The sequence below is a fragment of the Poromitra crassiceps genome, assembly GCF_964638095.1.
Source record: "Poromitra crassiceps genome assembly, chromosome: 2".
Classification (NCBI taxonomy): Eukaryota; Metazoa; Chordata; class Actinopteri; order Beryciformes; family Melamphaidae; genus Poromitra; species Poromitra crassiceps.
In genome coordinates, this window is record NC_139624.1 from 111,096,446 (window position 1) to 111,114,899 (window position 18,454).

Below are 18,454 nucleotides of genomic sequence, written 5' to 3' on the forward strand. Positions count from 1 at the left end.
GAGTAGCCTACAGACACATCAGCTGCTTAACACAAAATATTCAATCAGTTTATCATGCTTCATTGGCAGGATCGTCCGGGCGCCTCTGAAGACGGTAGTGATTTGATCGGGTCGCGGCTGTAAATGCCACACTAGTGCGGATATCTGAGACTTAAAAACAAAACAAAATTATTTACCTGTAAAGTAGCTCAAGCAAGCAGTGAGACTACTGTAGCAGTTGGACACCTGCGTGGCGTCATGTCCCGTGGTCGTCAGGTGCATCATCCCGGAAGTGCTACTGGTACAACCATGGATCTATAACGGCTGCAACACCTTTGGTAAATAGGCCTCAGCCATACATCACTGGCTGCTAAATGTTGAACCTATGCTATGGACTCCCGCGCCCTATTTCATATTGAGGAAACCAACTGGGACATTAGGCTATAATGCAAGTTCAATAGGCTACTTTACAATAGGGTAGGCTACTTAATTACAACTTTTAATAAAGAACATTGAACATTTTTAAGTTCATGTTGAAGCAAAGGTTTCCAATATGGACTCGGACTCACACAAGAAAACGAACAAATATTCTAAGGCGGATATAAATGGTTTAATGCTACCTGTCAACTATTAGGCTACCTTTGCTTATTTTCAAAACAAATATAATGGGTGATGCTGGATATTGTAACCCATAAAAATGTCCCTCAGAATGAGTCGGGAATCACATAGGCCTACTTGATAAAGCCATTTTAAAATATCAGAATTTTGTCAATGTGACAACTCGAGCTATAACATTTTTGTTATGCATGGTGTTATTACATCATCAGTCCATATTCTTACAGGTGTTATACTCTGCTGATAAAGCTTTGTCAGTAAATGTAACAATGTGATTTTATTTTATTATCTGCAAAAATTCATTTTATTTTAACAGGTTTTATTAGCCTGGTATCCAGCCTCTATGAATCGCAATTTTCAGCACTTCGAATTGCCATGCAAATTCAAAAAGTGCTGAAAACTGTGCTTCATAGGGGCTGGATACCAGGCTACGGTTTTGTTACATTTTCAACCCATTCAGAGTGACATTTAAAAATGATCAAACAGTTATTACATTATTAGCTGCAACAATGCATTTTCAAATAAATAGCAACCGAAAAGCAAAACCCAAAGAAGAGAACATTTCTTCCAAATGTATTTTTATTAGATTTGACCGAAAGCTGTACAGTACAGCATTACCTCTGCACTGCACCCCTCCCTCCCTGTGATGTAGAAACCAGAACAAAGGCTTATAGAGAGCCAAAGTCATGCCCACTTGCGGTTTAGGCATACGCACCAAGAGATTTCATCCGCCATTCTTTTTCCCATCTACATTAATAAAAGGCTTATAAAAATGGTTTTACTTGTTCAAAGCAAGCGATTTAACTATATTTTGAATCACGAAAGACCAAAACAATATGTTTCCCCCCACATTTTTTGTAAAATACCCAATTTTTTTACGTTTTGATCTGAGTGAAATGTTCAATGGTGTCTGGTGATTCCAAATAGCTGAATCGCTTGGTTTGACCAAGCAAAACTTTATAAGCATTTTACAAAATGTAGATGGAAAAAACAAGGGCGGATTAAACCTCTTGTGCGTATGCCTAAAACGGAAGTTGTCGTGACTTTGGCTCTCTATTCCTGAGCGGCAGCACCTGCTAACATGAACTATATGACAGGTCAGAACAGCAGCCTGAATAAGCCTCTGGCCGCCTGGAGGGTGGTGTTAGTCTAAAAGCCTCCTCTCCTCTACTGAGCTGTTCCTGTGTGTCTGTGTCCCTCCCTCCCCTCTGTCCTCCTGTACGAAAAGAGTGTGTGATGGTCGTGTTGTCCGGCCGATGGGAGCATCGCCGCGGCGAGGCAAACGTCCTGGTTTGTTCGTCTCAGTCGTCGTCCACTGTGGGTGTGATGGTCACGCCCCTCCTGATCTGGCCCCAGCCAATCAGACTGAAAGAGGAAAGAGAAGAGTCAGATAAACATGCCATACCAATCGATTTAGCGTGCAATCAACCATTAAAACTCTGTCTGACCAAAATGCACTAGAGCACCTGTGGGCCACGAAGGTATTGGGGGTCGGTGCGCGGTGCACAAATGCTCAACTGCACATGCTGTTGAGCGAGCTGCGTGAGTCACGCTAGAAATGAGCGCACGCTATTTCTAGTCATCATGTATGAGAATGCATTTCTCCATCTCATCCATTGTTGAATGATAGTTATTTAATTTGTAATCAATTATTTGTTAAAGCCCCAATCAGTAACTTTTTCACCTTAATATAGCAGCGTTTTAGTCATTGAGGATGGTAGAGTGACATGTAACAGGGAGAATGTCACCTCTATTAGTCACACACCGCCCTCTAAAGGCCTCTCCTGGGACTAAGCAGTTGTGTGCCTGTGTCCCGGAGGCAAGATGCGCGCATGCGCTGTACAGCGGCAGCTTTGTGTTCATGAATACAAGGAAGTAACTCGGGTGTGGATTTGCTATGAAAATGGCCTTTCATGTAACTATGGATTATTATTTCATCACGTGGTGAGTACCCGACGTCACAACATGTACATAGAGCTTTCTGGCGCTGTGTTCTGTTGACTTTGAACGGCGATATCGATACTATTGCACGCAGAGGACGCAGTTTCTCCAATAGGAAAACTTGGAAAAGTTGCTGAATGGGGCTTTAATTAGCCTATTGCAGACAGCCCCTCACTTTTAGTTGCTGATTTCTGTGGTGCTGATGGAACAGCTTTTTTTATCATTAAAATAAACTAGTGACTAACGACCGCAACGCAAATTCGCCATTTGAGGCAAATTGGAGGAAATTCCATCAAGGCACTCCTGAGATGTTGCGTTACAGAGCTTGGAAATTGGGTGTGTGAGGTTACAGTGACCTTGAACTTTGACCTTTAACCATCAAAGTCTAATCAGTTTATCCTTGAGTGCAAGTGGAGGTTTGAGGCAAATTTGATTAAATTCCGTCAAAGCGTTCCTGAGATCTCACGTTAACGAGCGGTCGTGATGTCACAGTAACCTTGAACTTTGACCACCAAAATCGAATAAGTTCATCCTTGAATCCAAGTGACGTTTGAGGCAAATTCGAAGAAATTCCATCAAGACAGTCCTGAGATATCGCGTTAACAAGCTTGAAAATGGCATTCGAGAGGTCACAGTGACCTTGACCTTTGATAACCAAAATGGAATCAGTTCATCCTTGCGTCCAAGTCGATGTTTGAGCTGGGGCATTTTGCTTTTATTTGATAGGACAGTAGGCAGACGGGAAAGGTGGGGAGAGAGGGGGGATGACATGCGGCAAAGGACCATGGGCCAGATTCGAACCGCGTGAAGCACTAAGTCATTGTCTACTAGGGGTGGGGGAAAAAATCGATTCACTTAACACATTCACTGTCAGCCGTTTTTTTTTTACTGTAGGTAGCTTCTGCCAGAGGGGTTTTTTGAGGATTCTGGCTCATCTTTCAAGACCCGAGGATTCTTTTCTGCTAAGATTTTGTGAACACAAAATATCTCAAAAGAACTAATAGAATGTGTGCTTTCTCTGTCTAAAAGAGTTAGTTTGTAGAGTTAGTAGTTATGTAGGCATTAGCACTTGAATACAGCATGGTTTCAGCGTCTGGAAATTTAAGCTGAGATAAATACGGTAGCTTTTTGTGAAATTCGATAGAACAGTCACTTTAACCATTCATTTTTGGCATCAGTAAGACGTCAGACATCTAAACAATAGTTTTGAACAGTAATTTCCTCCATAACAGCAGGAAACACCCCTCTCCTTCAAACTCCTCCCTCCGTGTGTGTTCTTCTTGGCTGCAGCGGGCGTGTCACAAGCTTGTTGCTGCTGCTGCTGCTGTAACCTCGCGTCACCAGGCTCACTGCTTTGCTGCTGCTCCTGTCTGCTGGCGGCCGCTGGGCAAGTCTGGATGGGCTCGCTCGTTTCTTGGGGTTCTGAGAGCTTTGATGAAGCTTTTGCGATTCTGGTCTTATTTATGCTGCGTGTTTCAAAGTGTGTTCCACCCGTAATCTATTATGCAAATTTGCAAAACCCCACCGCCAGCTCCCAAGCGCGAAAGCGTTTTCGCCAATCCATTTTCATGAGAATGGCTTCCTCACACTGCTTTTTGCTTGCCTTCCTCTAGAATGGAGAGCACTGTCGCCACTTAGTGGGTCGGTGGAATGGGTTGTACACGTTCGGTGGCTCCAATATTTTTATAGGAGACGTGGGGGGCATTGATCCACGTCCCACCGTCAATTTTTTTTTTTTTTTTTTTTTTTTGACGACTCAACTCGTCATTGGCAGTCAACCGTTGGATTTTTTTTTGACGAGTCAACTCGCCATTGGCAGTGAACGTGTTAAGTATCGCGATTTTTAATGTCACGATTTTTTTAATCGATCTATTATTGCAGAATCGATAATCGCATTTTTTCTGTTTATGTATGAAATGTTACCACTTTCATCCAGCACATTAGAGTGCTTCCCTCTGCTCCATGGCTCATACAGCCAATCATGTACCTTGTTAGTACAAGTGACGCGGAAACAGCCAATCATTTAACAGACAAACTCCGAGTGCACCCGCCCCCACTCACACACAACTAATCATATCCCTTGATCCAGAGCCGAGAGTCCCGACATTTCCTGGATGCAGCACTGTCGAGTTGCAGCAAAATAGACAGTTTGTGTTGTACTCTGAAAGGGTTTTTCCCCCCTTGAATCAAATTGTACATTATCAGCTTTATTTTAGCATGCAAAAGTAGCGCGAGCCCCATTCCTGGCTAATGATCGAGTCTCGCATTTTAGTCCTCCGCCACTCGTTTGATCTCACCGGGCGTTACAAAGAATTCAATGTGGGCGAGTTTCAATTCGTGTTAACGTAACGTGTTAACATGTGTTCTATTAATAAGCGCCCGGGAAATTAACGTTAATGTTAAGACACCAATTTCACAAATACGGACGTCTGCAACGTTACTTTGCAGTGAATTGAGCTGCGGGGCAGCCCGCAGCTCAATTCCCTTCTGTGATGTGTTGGAAAGGTTTTACTTGTACTTTGGCAGAGGAATAACTCATTGTGTCATCTATTGAGCACACAGCTTATGACTTTATGTCTTCTGCTTGGGCGAAGTCTTGATGGGTATATACAACTGATATGGAGAAATGTACCGCATTTTCAGCGAGGCAAGGCTTTTTCTCGCCCAACTAACGGCGCGCGGTCCCCAGCGCGGTCGCCCTCCAGCGCGGTCGCCCTCCAGCCCTACATAAGCCTATGGCATATTAGTTAAGCAAGTCAAAGCAAAACCCAGGCTTTTCCACACCTCTGATTCACCTAACGTTAACCCTACAACCCTGAAATACACGTTACCAAACGTTTTTTTAGAAGGCTGGCAACGCTAGGCTGTCATCAAAGTAAAATGTCACCATGTCTGTAAATAATGCTTGCAGTTGCACTCAGAGCATGTATGTGTGTGTGTGACAAATTAGACCTACCTGTGTGCCTTGAAAATAAGGTGGTTCAAAATAAAGTGGCTAAATGCAACCTTTTTCTTCTCATGTTTTTTTATTAATAAAAACAGGTAATTCAAATTATCAATAATTATCAATATAGACTGATATGAAAGATTTTATATCAATATACTTTTCAACTATATCGCCCAGCCCTACTCATGATATAATATAGTCTCTAGAAGTGATTCAATTTTCCCATGTTCTAATCTAGTGTAAAAAAGCAAACAACCTGAAAAAAGAAAAGAAAAAAAGAAACAAAACTCGCAATAAATCATAATATCGAATTGCAATAATCGTAGAATCGCAATACTTAAGAATCGCAAGATATATCGAATCGGCACCCAAGTATCGTGATAGTATCGAATCGGGAGATAAGTGAATCCGCACAGCCCTATTGTCTACCAGGTGAGCCCCTAACTAAAGAGATTTAAACCCTGCTCAATTGATTTCATCAATAAAAATAGTAAGAGATACATAAACTGAGTTCTGAGTATTTGAACAATCCAAGATTTTAAAGATAAATTCTTTAACACATTGACTGCCAGCCCTTTTTTCAATGCTGTAGGTAGGTTCTGCCAGTTTTTTTTTTTGAGGATTCTGGCTCATTTTACAAGAGCAGAGGATTCTTTTCTGCTAAGATTTTGTCAACACACAATATCTCAAAACAACTAATAGAATGTGTGCTTTCTCTGTCTAAAAGAGTTAGTTTGTAGAGTTAGTAGTTATGTAAGCATTAGCAGTTGAATACAGCATGGTTTCAGCGTCAGAAAAATTATTCAGAGATAAATGGCTTTTTGTGAAATTCGATAGAACAGTCACTTTAACCATTCATTTTTGGCATCAGTAAGACCTAAACAATAGTTTTGAACAGTAATTTCCTCCATAACAGCAGGAAACTCCCCTCTGCTTCCAACTCCTCCCTCCGTGGGCGTTCCTCTTGGCTGCAGCCAGCGGCCGTGTCACAAGCTTGTCACCAGTCTCACTGCTTTGCAGCTGCTGTGCGGCTGTGCCTGTCTGAGCGGCCGCTCTTTGAGGAAGTCTGGTTGGACTCGCTCGCTTCTTGGAGTTTTGGTTGAGAGCTTTGATCAAGCTTTTGCGATTCTGGTCATATTTATGCTGCGTGTTTCAAAGTGTGTTCCATCCGTGATCTATTATGCAAATTTGCAATCCCGCACTGCCAGCAATCAGCGCGAAAACGAAAGCGTTTTCGCCAATCCATTTTCATGAGAATGGCTTCGTCACACTGCTTTTTGCTTGCCTTCCTCCTTCCCTGTCGCCACTTAGTGGGTCGGTGGAATGGGTTGTACACGTTGTACACGTCCAATACTAATTTTTTTTTGACGTATTAATACGTCAATGGCAGTGAACCGCTGGATTTTTTTTTACGTATTAATACGTCAGTGGCAGTGAACGTGTTAAAATGGACAGATATCAAAGATTCGTAATCATAGGTATGCTGTCCTATAAGGAAAATGGGCAGCAATTGGATTTTCTTTTTTTTAAAGTTTGCGTTACATCTGATGAGCATAAGACCATAAAGAACAACCTTTTACAAAGTCTGCAAATGACATTTTCAGAGCTCTGACAAGTCAAGTGGCTTTTGGCCAAAACATTTCCCTGCCTTCCATTTGGGAGGCATTAGGACTCTTACTTACCGCCAGTGTTTCTCCACTCGGCGACTCAGAGCGATCTTCTCTCCCACCTCTGTGCAGACCGGGTTGGTGAGGACGATCTTGGCCAGATCGGCCTTGACGGCACTGACGCGGCCGCCCGTCGACAGCGAGCCGATGTTCACCATCAGCACTTCATTCTTTGACAGCTTCTGGACCTGCAGGGATGAAAACACACAGGATGATATCACATGCTCTTTGTTAATCCAACCATCTTTTAAAAAGAAATCAGCCCAAAACATAATTTAGGTCCTTGTTGAATCTGAGTCTCACTACTGTGGATGAGTGTATTGTAGTAAATAAAAATGAGACTGGATTTGAAAAGTAAAAACCATTTAATTTCTGATACAACAGGGTGTGTACCAGTTTAAGAAACTTCAATTTCTATTCTTGCACAAAATATATAAATTCAAGTACTTTCAAGGATCCATGTGTATTATGTCCATTTACAAAAACTTTCAAGGCCTTGATTCTCAAATTTTCAAGGATTTCAAGTAGGGATGCACCGATATGAAAATTTTGGCCGATGCCGATAACCGATATTAACATTGCTGTTATGGCCGATAACCGATATTTACCGATGTCGATATGATCTGTATAAAACCAAATTTTTATGATCATCACATTTTGTACATACTGAAAAACACATGTTAACACTGAATTTGAAAAAGTTATGCATTTCTTTATTTGCAAAGCCTTTGGAAAAGCCCATAAATCATAGATTTACTGCATTATTTCATATCAATGTGAAGAATTTGGCTGATAATGATAACCGATATTAACATTGCAACATCTGACCGATACCGATATGACCGATATGTTAAAAAATGACTAACATCGGCCGATACCGATATGATTGCCGATATATCGTGCATCCCTAATTTCAAGGACCCATGGGAACCCTGAAGACTCTTCAAAACATTTTTAATGCCAGTAAGAATGAAATAAAGACCCATTTCTCCACTGAAAGCATGTTGAAAATGAAGAAGAAAAAAACATCTGACTGACTGACCGACTACATTTCCCAGGATGCCTTGCTCACCTTGGCGGCCTTCTTGTCTCCCTCTGTACGGACTCCCAGCAGCCTCCTAAGCAGGAAGTAGGAGATCTCGAGCTCGGTGAAGATCTCCGGCAGTGCTCCCACGGCTCCCAGCACCTGACCCACCATACGATCAGCTCTGCACAGCGTCGGGTCAATCTTAGTGCCCACACCTGCAGGCGCACACACACACAGTTAAGTCATGGACAACAACAATGGATGAAAGCAGGAAGGACAGAAGGGAGAGAGAAGCTAAACTGTATGTTTGTCCTCCACACATCTCGAGAACCATGTGGCGGGTGTGTTGCTGGGGACCCAAGGACGTACAGTGTGGGATTTGGACATGCGGCACGTATTACAGTAATAAACTTTGACTAAACAAGCAAACAAGTGAGCTGCTCAGCTCTGTTTCTGAGTGCAGTGGGGCTGTTTGATATAAACGTCGTCACATCACAGCAGGGCGGGGCTTCAGGGCTCTGACTGGCTGAGTGGGACAAAGGCTCAGTTATGCTCAATCCAAATATACACCCTCCGTCCACCCTCCAGACTTGTGCACTGAGCCCTGGTAGACTTCAGTCGTACTTACAGTGACATTATATAAGCCGCTGATATAGAGGCCTTTATTTCCCCCCCTCCTCCACCAATTCTCCCCAATTGTACTTGGCCAATTTTCCCCCTGCTGCCCCGGCCACTGCTCCACCCTCTGTCGATCTGGGGAGAGCCGTAGACTAGCACCATGCTTCCGACACATGCACAGCCGCTTCTTTTCACCCGACAGCGGGGAGCTTCAACGGCAGGACGTAGCACCATGCATCACGCTATTCCCACCAGTTCCCTTCCGCCCCCAACAGATCAACCAGAGGAGTCACTAGTGCAGCGACCGGGAGTCCGTGACACATACCCCTAATCTGGCGTCCCCCCGCAGACACAGCCAGTTTTGCCTGTATGGATGCACGACCATGCTGAGGGGCACGAACCTGTGACCCTTGTGTCGGTAGGCAGGGAATCTACCGCTACACTACCCGGACGCCCCGACAGGCCTTCCTTTCTATACAACATATAGGCTATACACACATTCAAATATAGAAATGTTTGTGAATAAGGACCGGCTATGGCTAAATTGGGTATTTCTTACATCACACTCAAAGTCCTCGAGACTGCAAGTGCAGTGAAGTCCAGTTATTCATTATGCTGGATTTGAACCTCTTGGCTGGTGTCACACAAAAAAGTCCTCTTGAGCAAAGATTAATTTCTCTGCCTCTCCATCACAGACGAGCCAGAGCTCACGCACAAAAATAAATTAAAGTAAATGCGGCCGTACCGATAAGGCCTCCGGGGGCAGCGTACTGCAGGTCATTGTGCTCGGCGAACAGAGACACGATCTTGGAGAAGATGGGTTTGCACATCAGCTTTCCTTCGTGGTCCTTGGACACGATGCCTGGACGCACCTCCAGCTCCTGACCCACCTGGAAGACAGACAGACACTTGGTACAGTGTGACAGACACTTGGTACAGTGTGCCAGTCACGATACATAGGAGTACCGCATGGATGACATATTTTGTAGGTTTACCCAGAAGTCCCTGTGCTGCTGGTTCAGAGGGGGAAAAGGCAAAGGGATTTTTGTATGGGAATTTCAGTTACCGGTAAATGCATGTTTCCGGACTTCTTCTTGCGGTACTCTATTCACACCACAGACCGTGCTCATATTTCAACTGCTGCTCATGCTTGACTTTTTGGATTCTGTTCACTTCTACTCTATAAACCCTTATTTGAGAAAATATGAAATGACATCGATGTTGAAAAGACACACAAAGTAACCGCAAGAAAATACATACATTTTTCTACCTAGCCTGCTCGTCTCAAACTCTGCACACATTTCACTTTTTATTTCGAGGCGTCTCCCAAAAGCCAAAACAAGCCCTACCTTCAGCACGCCCTTCAGGATGCTGCCTCCTGCCACTCCTCCTTTCAGGTCGTCCACTTCACAGCCAGGCTTGTTCACGTCAAATGATCGGATGACTGAAAGGTAGAAGTTTGAAGACATTAACATGCACACACAATCGGCATGTTTCAGTGAGAGAGAGAAAAGATCAAAGCCGCTTTTCTCATTGAACAAGTTGAGATAAGATGCGCATATTGGGGAGAGTTTGCAGAGGTCTATTTCTTTCCAAAAGTGACAATTTCAAAACAACTAGGAGGTAACAAATTAATGTCTGCTGGCAGAAAGCAGCTGTAAGGGACCAGTGAACAGCACAGACGATTGTTAAAACCCATACAGATGTAAGCAGAACTACAGTATAACACTCTTGCTGTTGCAATCAGTTTTCCCTAACATGTTTGCTGGGATAGTTTGGGGATGAACATGCCAGAAATTCTACAAGGACACAAAAACTAAACCCCTCCGACAGAAAGCAGCTGACAGACACTAGAGACTGGATCATCCATGATGGTTACAAAACCAGATTTGACTCACAAACTGACAATCTTTTCAGGTAGCACCTTTAAAAAGATGTTACTGCCTAATGTCTTGCATAATAAATAAATGCTTAAGTTTTGTAATGAGAGATCTGTCTTGAATCTTCCTTTTTCCTAATATTGCCTGTGAAATTCCAGATTTCCGTGTAGTGAGATCTGTGTGTATGCGTTCTCACCGATGAGCCTGGGCTCAGAGATGAAGTCTCTGATGGGCTCTGGGATCTTCTTGACGATGTACTCACACACCACCTCGATGTTGTATTTCAGCTGGGCCGAGATGGGAATGATGGGAGCGCCCTCTGCCACCGTGCCTGAGGCAGGAGAGCAGCGGGGAAACGGTAAGCGGAAAACATGTTTGTGCAATAGCCTCGACTTGGAGCCTTGCCGGTGGCAGCTAGACCCATATAGTCCAACCTCCAACGTCAGCTTGACGAGGGGTCGCAGGGGAGTCCCCAGCAAAATGTGTAAATTGTGTGATTTCACTAGGATTTCAATGACTAGAAGTTAGCCCAAGGAGAGAATGTAGTGCATATACTTGGTAGTTTCTAATAGCTTTGACTCTGTCCTGTTATCTCCCCATCTACATTCTACATATTATACTTGCGCTGTTCGTGTCAGCTGTGTCGAGTCACATTTTCAAGGAGCTGCACGCCAGCTGTGCACCCCTCGGCACAGGCTTTGATGTACAAGCATGTAAAAGGATTTCACACATCACATCATCTTCAGAGAAACAGTGGGGAGAGTGAATGAGTACATGCACTTGACTCCCTGTGCTCAGTCATATAAAGGTAATAAAAAAACACTACGAAAATAGTATGGCAACTACTTTCTACTACTAGTATGGCAACTACTTTAAGGAACATTTACAGGTTTTCTCAGATTAAAGTAGTCATGCATCTTGATTGTAATATCACAATCCTCTAACATGCAGGGGTTCGTAAAAGCACCTTTGATATTTTTGATTATTTTTCAGAGTGAGAAACACTAAAGGTGTTTTAGATCCTAAAGAACCCCCAATGAATCTCAGTGTTTACAGTGCAGATACACTCGGCCAAATCAATATAGTTCAACCAAATTAGATGACAAACATGACAAATTAGGGCCATAACTCATTCACTCACTCACTCACACACACACACACACACACACACACACACTGCTCACCCTGTACGAAGGCGAGGATCTGTTCGTACTGCTCTTTGGCCTGGCTCTCCTTCACCAGGTCGATCTTGTTCTGCAGGATCAGGATGTGCTTGAGCTTCATGATCTCGATGGCAGCCAGATGCTCCGACGTCTGGGGCTGAGGACACGACTCGTTACCCGCTGCCCGACCACACAGGAGAGGGACCACACGAGACGTCAGAATGAATGAATGAACTTATTCTTGATAATGAATGACAACATCCAAGTGATGAGATGAAAAGTGCGAACACTTATTTCCATCATGGTCCTTGGTCTTGTAAAAACATGACATACAGTAACACATAACATCAGAGAAACAATGCAGAACAATCAAGGATAAGAGGAACAGGAGACATAAACCAACATACCATAACACCGGGAGACTCGCGTATTACTCTAGTTTGCTCAATAAGAATTTCTTCAGAAGGTTTTTAAAACCACTCAGAGAATTAGCAGACTTAATTTCATTAGGGATCTTGTTCCACTCCTCTCCCCCCATATAGAGAAATTTACTTCTTTGTACTTATCTGCTACACTAGCTCTTGTGTTCCGGCTATGAATGTCTCGAACATACTGGAAAGTACTTGGTGAAATAATTAGGACAAAGGTCATGTAATATTTTATAGACCATGATAAGTTTCAGCTGTTGTACTCTGCTTTCAACGGGGAGCCAATTTAACACGTTCACTGCCATTGACGAGTTGATACGTTAAAAAAAATCCAACGGTTGACTGCCAAAGACGAGTTGATACGTCAAAAAAAAAAAAAAAAAAAATTTGACGGTGGGACGTTGATCTAACCCTTTTACATCTCTTATATAAATATTGGAGCCACCGAACGTGTACAACCCATTCCACCGACCCACTAAGTGGCGACAGTGCTCTCCAGACTAGAGGAAGCCAAGCAAAAAGCAGTGTGAGGAAGCCATTCTCATGAAAATGGATTGGCGAAAACGCTTTCGCTTTCGCGCTTGGGAGCTGGCGGTGGGGGATTGCAAATTTGCATAATAGATTATGGGTGCAACACACTTTGAAACACCTTTGAAACACCAGCAGAAAGGAATCGCAAGCAGCTTCATTCCAGCTGAGCTCACAACCGAAAACGAACGAGCCTCATTCTCATACTGTAGGCGAAAACGCTTTCGCGCTGGTGCACACGGGCGCACAACGGTGGGGGGTTCCAAAAATAGACTGGGTGCAAAACACACTTTGAAACACGCAGCATAAAGCCTAGAATCGCACAAAGCTTCATCAAAGCTCTCAACCGAAAACCCAAGAAACGAGCAGCCCCATCCAGACTCGCCGACGAGGGGGCCGCCAGGGAGGGAGGCTGCTCAAACTCGCAGCAGCAGCAGCAGAAGAAACTCGCTTGTGACAAACGCTGCTGAAAGCCACCAGAGACACGTCCACGGAGGGAGGAGTTTGAAGGAGAGGGGGTTCAGAACTATATTGTTTAGATGTCTGATGTCTCACTGATGCCAAAAATAAATCCAGTCAGCTCCCTCTTCCAGGAGCTCCACTGGCTTCCCATCTCGGCCCGCATCAAAGTCAAGACACTGGTACTGGCCTACAGGGCAGTACACCAGTCAGCTCCCCTGTACCTGCAATCCATGGTCAGGTTCCAAACCTCTCAGCGCTCCCTTCGCTCCTCCACCAGTGCAGGTCGCCTCGCCCCTCCTTCTCTACGGGGACTCAAAAGTCGCTCATCCCGATCTCGACTCTTCTCGTCCCTGGCACCTCAATGGTGGAACGAGCTTCCACCTTCGGTCAGGACTGCTGAATCACTGCCGATCTTTCGGAAAAGACTAAAGACTCACCTTTTCAGGCTCCATCTGGGCCCTTCTTGATCTAACTTCGTTCTCTCTCTTTCCTTATTAAAAAAAAAAAAAAAAAAAAAACTCTAACCAACCTTGTACCACTAACCTAAACTTGTACCACTGTTCCTTCAGAAGTTGTAGTTGTCATAGACTGTGCTCCATAGTTGATTGCTCTATTGCTGACAGAAAATGTGTTATTGTAAGTCGCTTTGGATAAAAGCGTCTGCCAAATGACGTAATGTAACGTAATGTAATGTAAATGGTTAAAGTGACTGTTCTGCCTGTTTGATTGAATTTCACAAAACTGCGATTATCTCAGCTTTCAGTCTCAGACGCTGAAACCATGCTGTACTCAACGGCTAATATCTACATAACTACTAACTCTACAAACTAACTCTTTTAGACAGAGAAAGCACACATTCTATTAGTTCTTTTGAGATATTTTGTGTTCACAAAATCTTAGCAGAAAAGAATCCTCGGCTCTTGAAAGATGAGCCAGAATCCTCAAAAAAACCCTCTGGCAGAAGCTACCTACAGTAAAAAAAAACGGCTGGCAGTGAATGTGTTAAAGGCGCTGACAGGGTTCTGCGCAGCCTCGACTTGGAGCCTTGCCACAGAGTAGCGGGGACAGCGAGACTGCGCATACTCGAACGTAACTCGGCGCGTTGGCTGCGGTACACCTCCAGAACACTAGGTGGCTTGTGGTACACTCATGTCCATTACATAATCACGCTATCGTGTTGTTTACTTTAGAACTTACAATCATGTCGGTGGGGGGACATTTTATTGTCCCTCCATTTCAAAACTCATTCCGGTGAGCCTGCAGAAGGCTTTGCTAGATGAGGGACAAGCACTGTTAAATGAGGAAATCCTCTTTCCTCACAACAAGTACGTCAGCGGATATGTGCGCGGCCCAAGGCAACGGCCAATCACAGCTCTCGTGCTGGTCACATCACATCAACGCCGCAGAGTCACATTTTCGAGGAGCTGCACGCCCCCCTCCGCCGAGCTGTGCCGATAGGCCGGCCAGCTGCGGCGACTCCTCTGCGATTTCACGTAAGCATAAAACCAGTTGTGCGTTCTTGGACTGAGGTTAAGGACCCTCATTAGTTTGTTTTGGGCTTTTTGGAGCCTGCCTTTTGATTTTTTTGTTATGCTACTGTACCAGGATATACAGGTATAGTCATAGTGACATTGAATTAAAGACATAGCTAAAGTCCTCCTTGTCTTCCTTTCCAGGAACTTAGGTATTCTTGCCAAATACTAATTTTCCCAATGACAGAGAGGGCCATGACTTCACTCGTCATACACACTGATCTATTTGACTTCCCAGATACGTTAGACAACACTTTTCTTGTAACATGACACCAGAGCAATTTAGAGAGAGAGTGGTGTCAACGGAGGACCAAAATGCATGACTCATTAGCCAATGAACAGCCAGGAAGGGGTCTACTTTTGAATGCTAAAATAAAGCTGCATCCAGGACCTTACTTCCTGGAACTCTTTAGAGTAAAAAACTGGTCCATTGGAGTGAATGGAGATGTCGCGACTCTTCTATATACACACGACTCTGCATGACACAATTACATTCTACCAAAAAATTGGATTGGGTCCTTAGTTTATGCTTAGATCCAAAAACAATACATTCAGATTTGACTAAGTGCAAGGATAGCTTATTGTTGCATAACCAGGTGCTGACATTTTGAAGCTCATTACAGAGTGAAGATCCGAGTACACTTGTTGGGGAGATACTGCTAGTCATTGACAAGATACCGCTAACTATTAACATCAAAATCCAGCGATAGCTTGCCCCTTATTCACACAGCTTGTCAAAAAGGAGAGAGAGGTCGTTATGGGGAAGTCTCACCAATTAGCAGGAGGGCTGCGTCCATGACGGCGGCTCCGTTCAACATGGTGGCCATCAAAATGTCGTGACCGGGACAGTCCACAAATGACACGTGTCTGAGAGAGAGACAGAGAGAGACAGACAGAGACCAACAGATGGCTGCTGTTAGTGTCAAAACCCCACTGAGGCATGAAGAAGGCCATGTACAGTCCACCAACACTGACGACAGACAGCAGCGATGTGTCAAATTAAAGGATGGCTTTACCGCTTTTCAACCAGATTTGTATCCTTAATGTCAGTAGTATGAGTAGATGGGCAGCCTTTACCTCCCCTCAGTAAACCCTCTTGACTGTACTGCCTTTTCATTCCCATACACTCTGCACCGCTCCAACGCGTTTTACGTCATGACCGCGCCACGGCCGCGCAGTACACATGCGGAACTGCTGTCGATTGGAACTACAACTCTTTTGTGTGTGTGCCGCCTCTAGGGGGCCTCCACGCGCCTCCACAGCTCCAAAATCAAAACACTCCGTCAGCCATCTTTTCTGCCCGCATCGGTCTGGAGCTAACTAGCTCACCATGGCTCAACCATGGCTGAAGGAAATATACCTGGTGAAATTGAAGAGTTTGATATGGATGAAGACGATTTCCAAAGTGTGCTAATAAACTCTGACATTCAGGGCTACTTAACGCCATATGAGCCAGACTACAGTGCAGAGGAATTGTGCCGTATGGAAGGAGAGGCAGTTGAACAGGCCACCGGAGACGAACCAGAGGCCGGCGCCGAGGCTCCCCGTGCGGGTACAAATTCTGCATCGTGCCGCTGCCGATGGATCGCTCTGCTACAGCGAGAGGCCAATTTCTTCTTGAAGAAGTCACTGAATATGTAGGTTGCATCAAAGTTTTGGACCCTGATAGATCGTTGGGTTTTAGAGACTAATTTTACACGAAATTACAATAAAAAAGTTGAACCAAAGATTTATCTGTTATTGACATTATCGCTATTATAACGTACTAAGCATATAGTGGGCAATTGCAGAATTATGGCCAGATAATAGCTACTGTGAAACAACAATGTATAGCCACCCCATTATGTAACTTTTTCATGTCATTCCCTGAAGCATACTTTATTTTTTACTCCTACAGCAGAGTTTATCTTGGGTGAGTGTGGCACTGTGGCATGCTGGAAGGACTTGTGAATCTCCTTCAGGTGGACTGGTCTTCGGTCTCTCGTCCAGCAGCTGCAGATGTCATCATCACCATCATCGAAGTCTTTATCCACGTTATCGATGATTATTCATAAAAAATCTCATTGTGTAAATATTTTGTGAAAGCACCAATAGTTAGAGAAGGAAACCTCTCTCTGCATTTTATTTTGGTTGGTGTTTTAATAAAAGTACTTGTGATATCTCACATGTGGCTTTGATTTACCATTGCAAATTTAGCCCAATTTGTAGAAAATGCAGATGTGAACAGGTCTAATGACAAATATGGAATATCACCCAAGGAAATACCACGGTTTAATGCCAACAGATAAACCATACAGATTTGTTGTAATTGTAAAAACTAATAAGGGAGCAGAGACATGGTTTTAAAGTATAACACAATGTACAACTTTTATTCAAAGACAGGATTGAAAAATATAGTTCACTTGCATTCACCTCAGACAAGACTAGACACTACGTTAAAAGTCTGAAATGTACCTAGATTTGCTAGAAGAATTGACATTTCAGCTCGTCACCTGATGTCAGTACAGTAGTAAGGATTTTGAAAGTTTTGATGAATCAATCCAAGTTAACGATACTGTTATGCTAGCATTATTAGCACAGATGGCTATGTAAAACGCTATTTACAGTCCGTGGTCAAACGTTAGCAGTGACCACCGACAACTTCATTCACTCACAGAAAAAAGTGGAAACCACCTTTCTTTGAGGTACGGTTAATACAACCAACTGCATCGCAAGAAGGCATATTTTCTGCCCAATATTAAGAAAAAGCCACAACACCACAAACGCAACCACCAGGTCAGACAAATAGCCTAACGTTAGCTTAGACACTGCAAACAGCCCCCTTGAAACAGGCTGGGCCAGTCTCGTTCTGGAGGGAAGCCCTCAGCTAAATTCACGTTGGATTATGATATGAAGCCTTGATCCATTTTTATTTTACTCCTTAGCAGTGTGGATCGTACACGTATAGTCCTCTTTGGAATGGCGACTGCAAACTCGCAGATCCAAGCGAGCTGTAATGTAGCCGTTCTGCTAGCTATGCTAATGCTAGCTACCCAGAGTAGCCAAGCCAAATGCCTGAGGGGTGGGCGTGGACTACCCGCCTTTCCCCTCCCCCCCCACCGAGTGGGTTTTCTTTGATTTCTCTGGTTAGGAACCACCGATTTAAAAAATGGCAACGGATTCCAACTCCATAGTTGCGCGTTACATTTAATAGATCTTCATATTCACCACGGAAAAGCCATCCTTTAAGGATGAATGCACAGATGCAATGGGGAGTTTCAGCCAAGCATTCTGATTGGTCAAAGATTCTTTCCAACTGTGCCCATAACTCACATAAATTATGGCGAGATCAGGGATTCCGCTAGGCTTTTTTCTGGCGGGCCAATGCAGCCAGTATAATTTCAGAATTGCGGCCTTATAGAATATTTACCGGCCCAGTCAAAATGTATTGAAAAAAGATCGATGTAATCATTTTAAAAATACATACGGTAACATATTTTTAGCAAACGAAATGTTTATTTTAAAATATTTTTTGTTGGCGTTTATTTAAAAATAATTATCTATGCAGTGCAAAGGGAGCGAGGCGAGCCTCACCGCTCGTTACTTAATTAATTAGGTTTGGTTTGAATTTATGTTCAGAAATAACATTTAAACAGCAATAAAACACAAAAAAAACAAAGGCTATGAT

The 18,454-nt window shown here is 43.7% G+C and overlaps 1 protein-coding gene across 1 annotated transcript in view; it reads right to left on the reverse strand.

Annotated features, from left to right (window-relative positions):
* Positions 1-973: 973 nt before the first annotated feature.
* The window catches only part of LOC310794643 (eukaryotic translation initiation factor 2 subunit 3), a 35,619-nt gene continuing 18,138 nt past the window's right edge, over positions 974-18,454 (reverse strand). Inside the window, exons 5-12 of the mRNA XM_083656633.1 lie at positions 15,560-15,654; positions 11,859-12,017; positions 10,871-11,005; positions 10,144-10,238; positions 9,540-9,684; positions 8,222-8,391; positions 7,165-7,337; positions 974-1,959 (exon numbers count right to left, since the gene is read on the reverse strand). Coding sequence (XP_083512759.1) covers positions 1,896-1,959; positions 7,165-7,337; positions 8,222-8,391; positions 9,540-9,684; positions 10,144-10,238; positions 10,871-11,005; positions 11,859-12,017; positions 15,560-15,654 — 1,036 coding nt within the window. The 3' untranslated portion in view covers positions 974-1,895. The remainder of the gene's footprint in view (positions 1,960-7,164; positions 7,338-8,221; positions 8,392-9,539; positions 9,685-10,143; positions 10,239-10,870; positions 11,006-11,858; positions 12,018-15,559; positions 15,655-18,454) is intronic.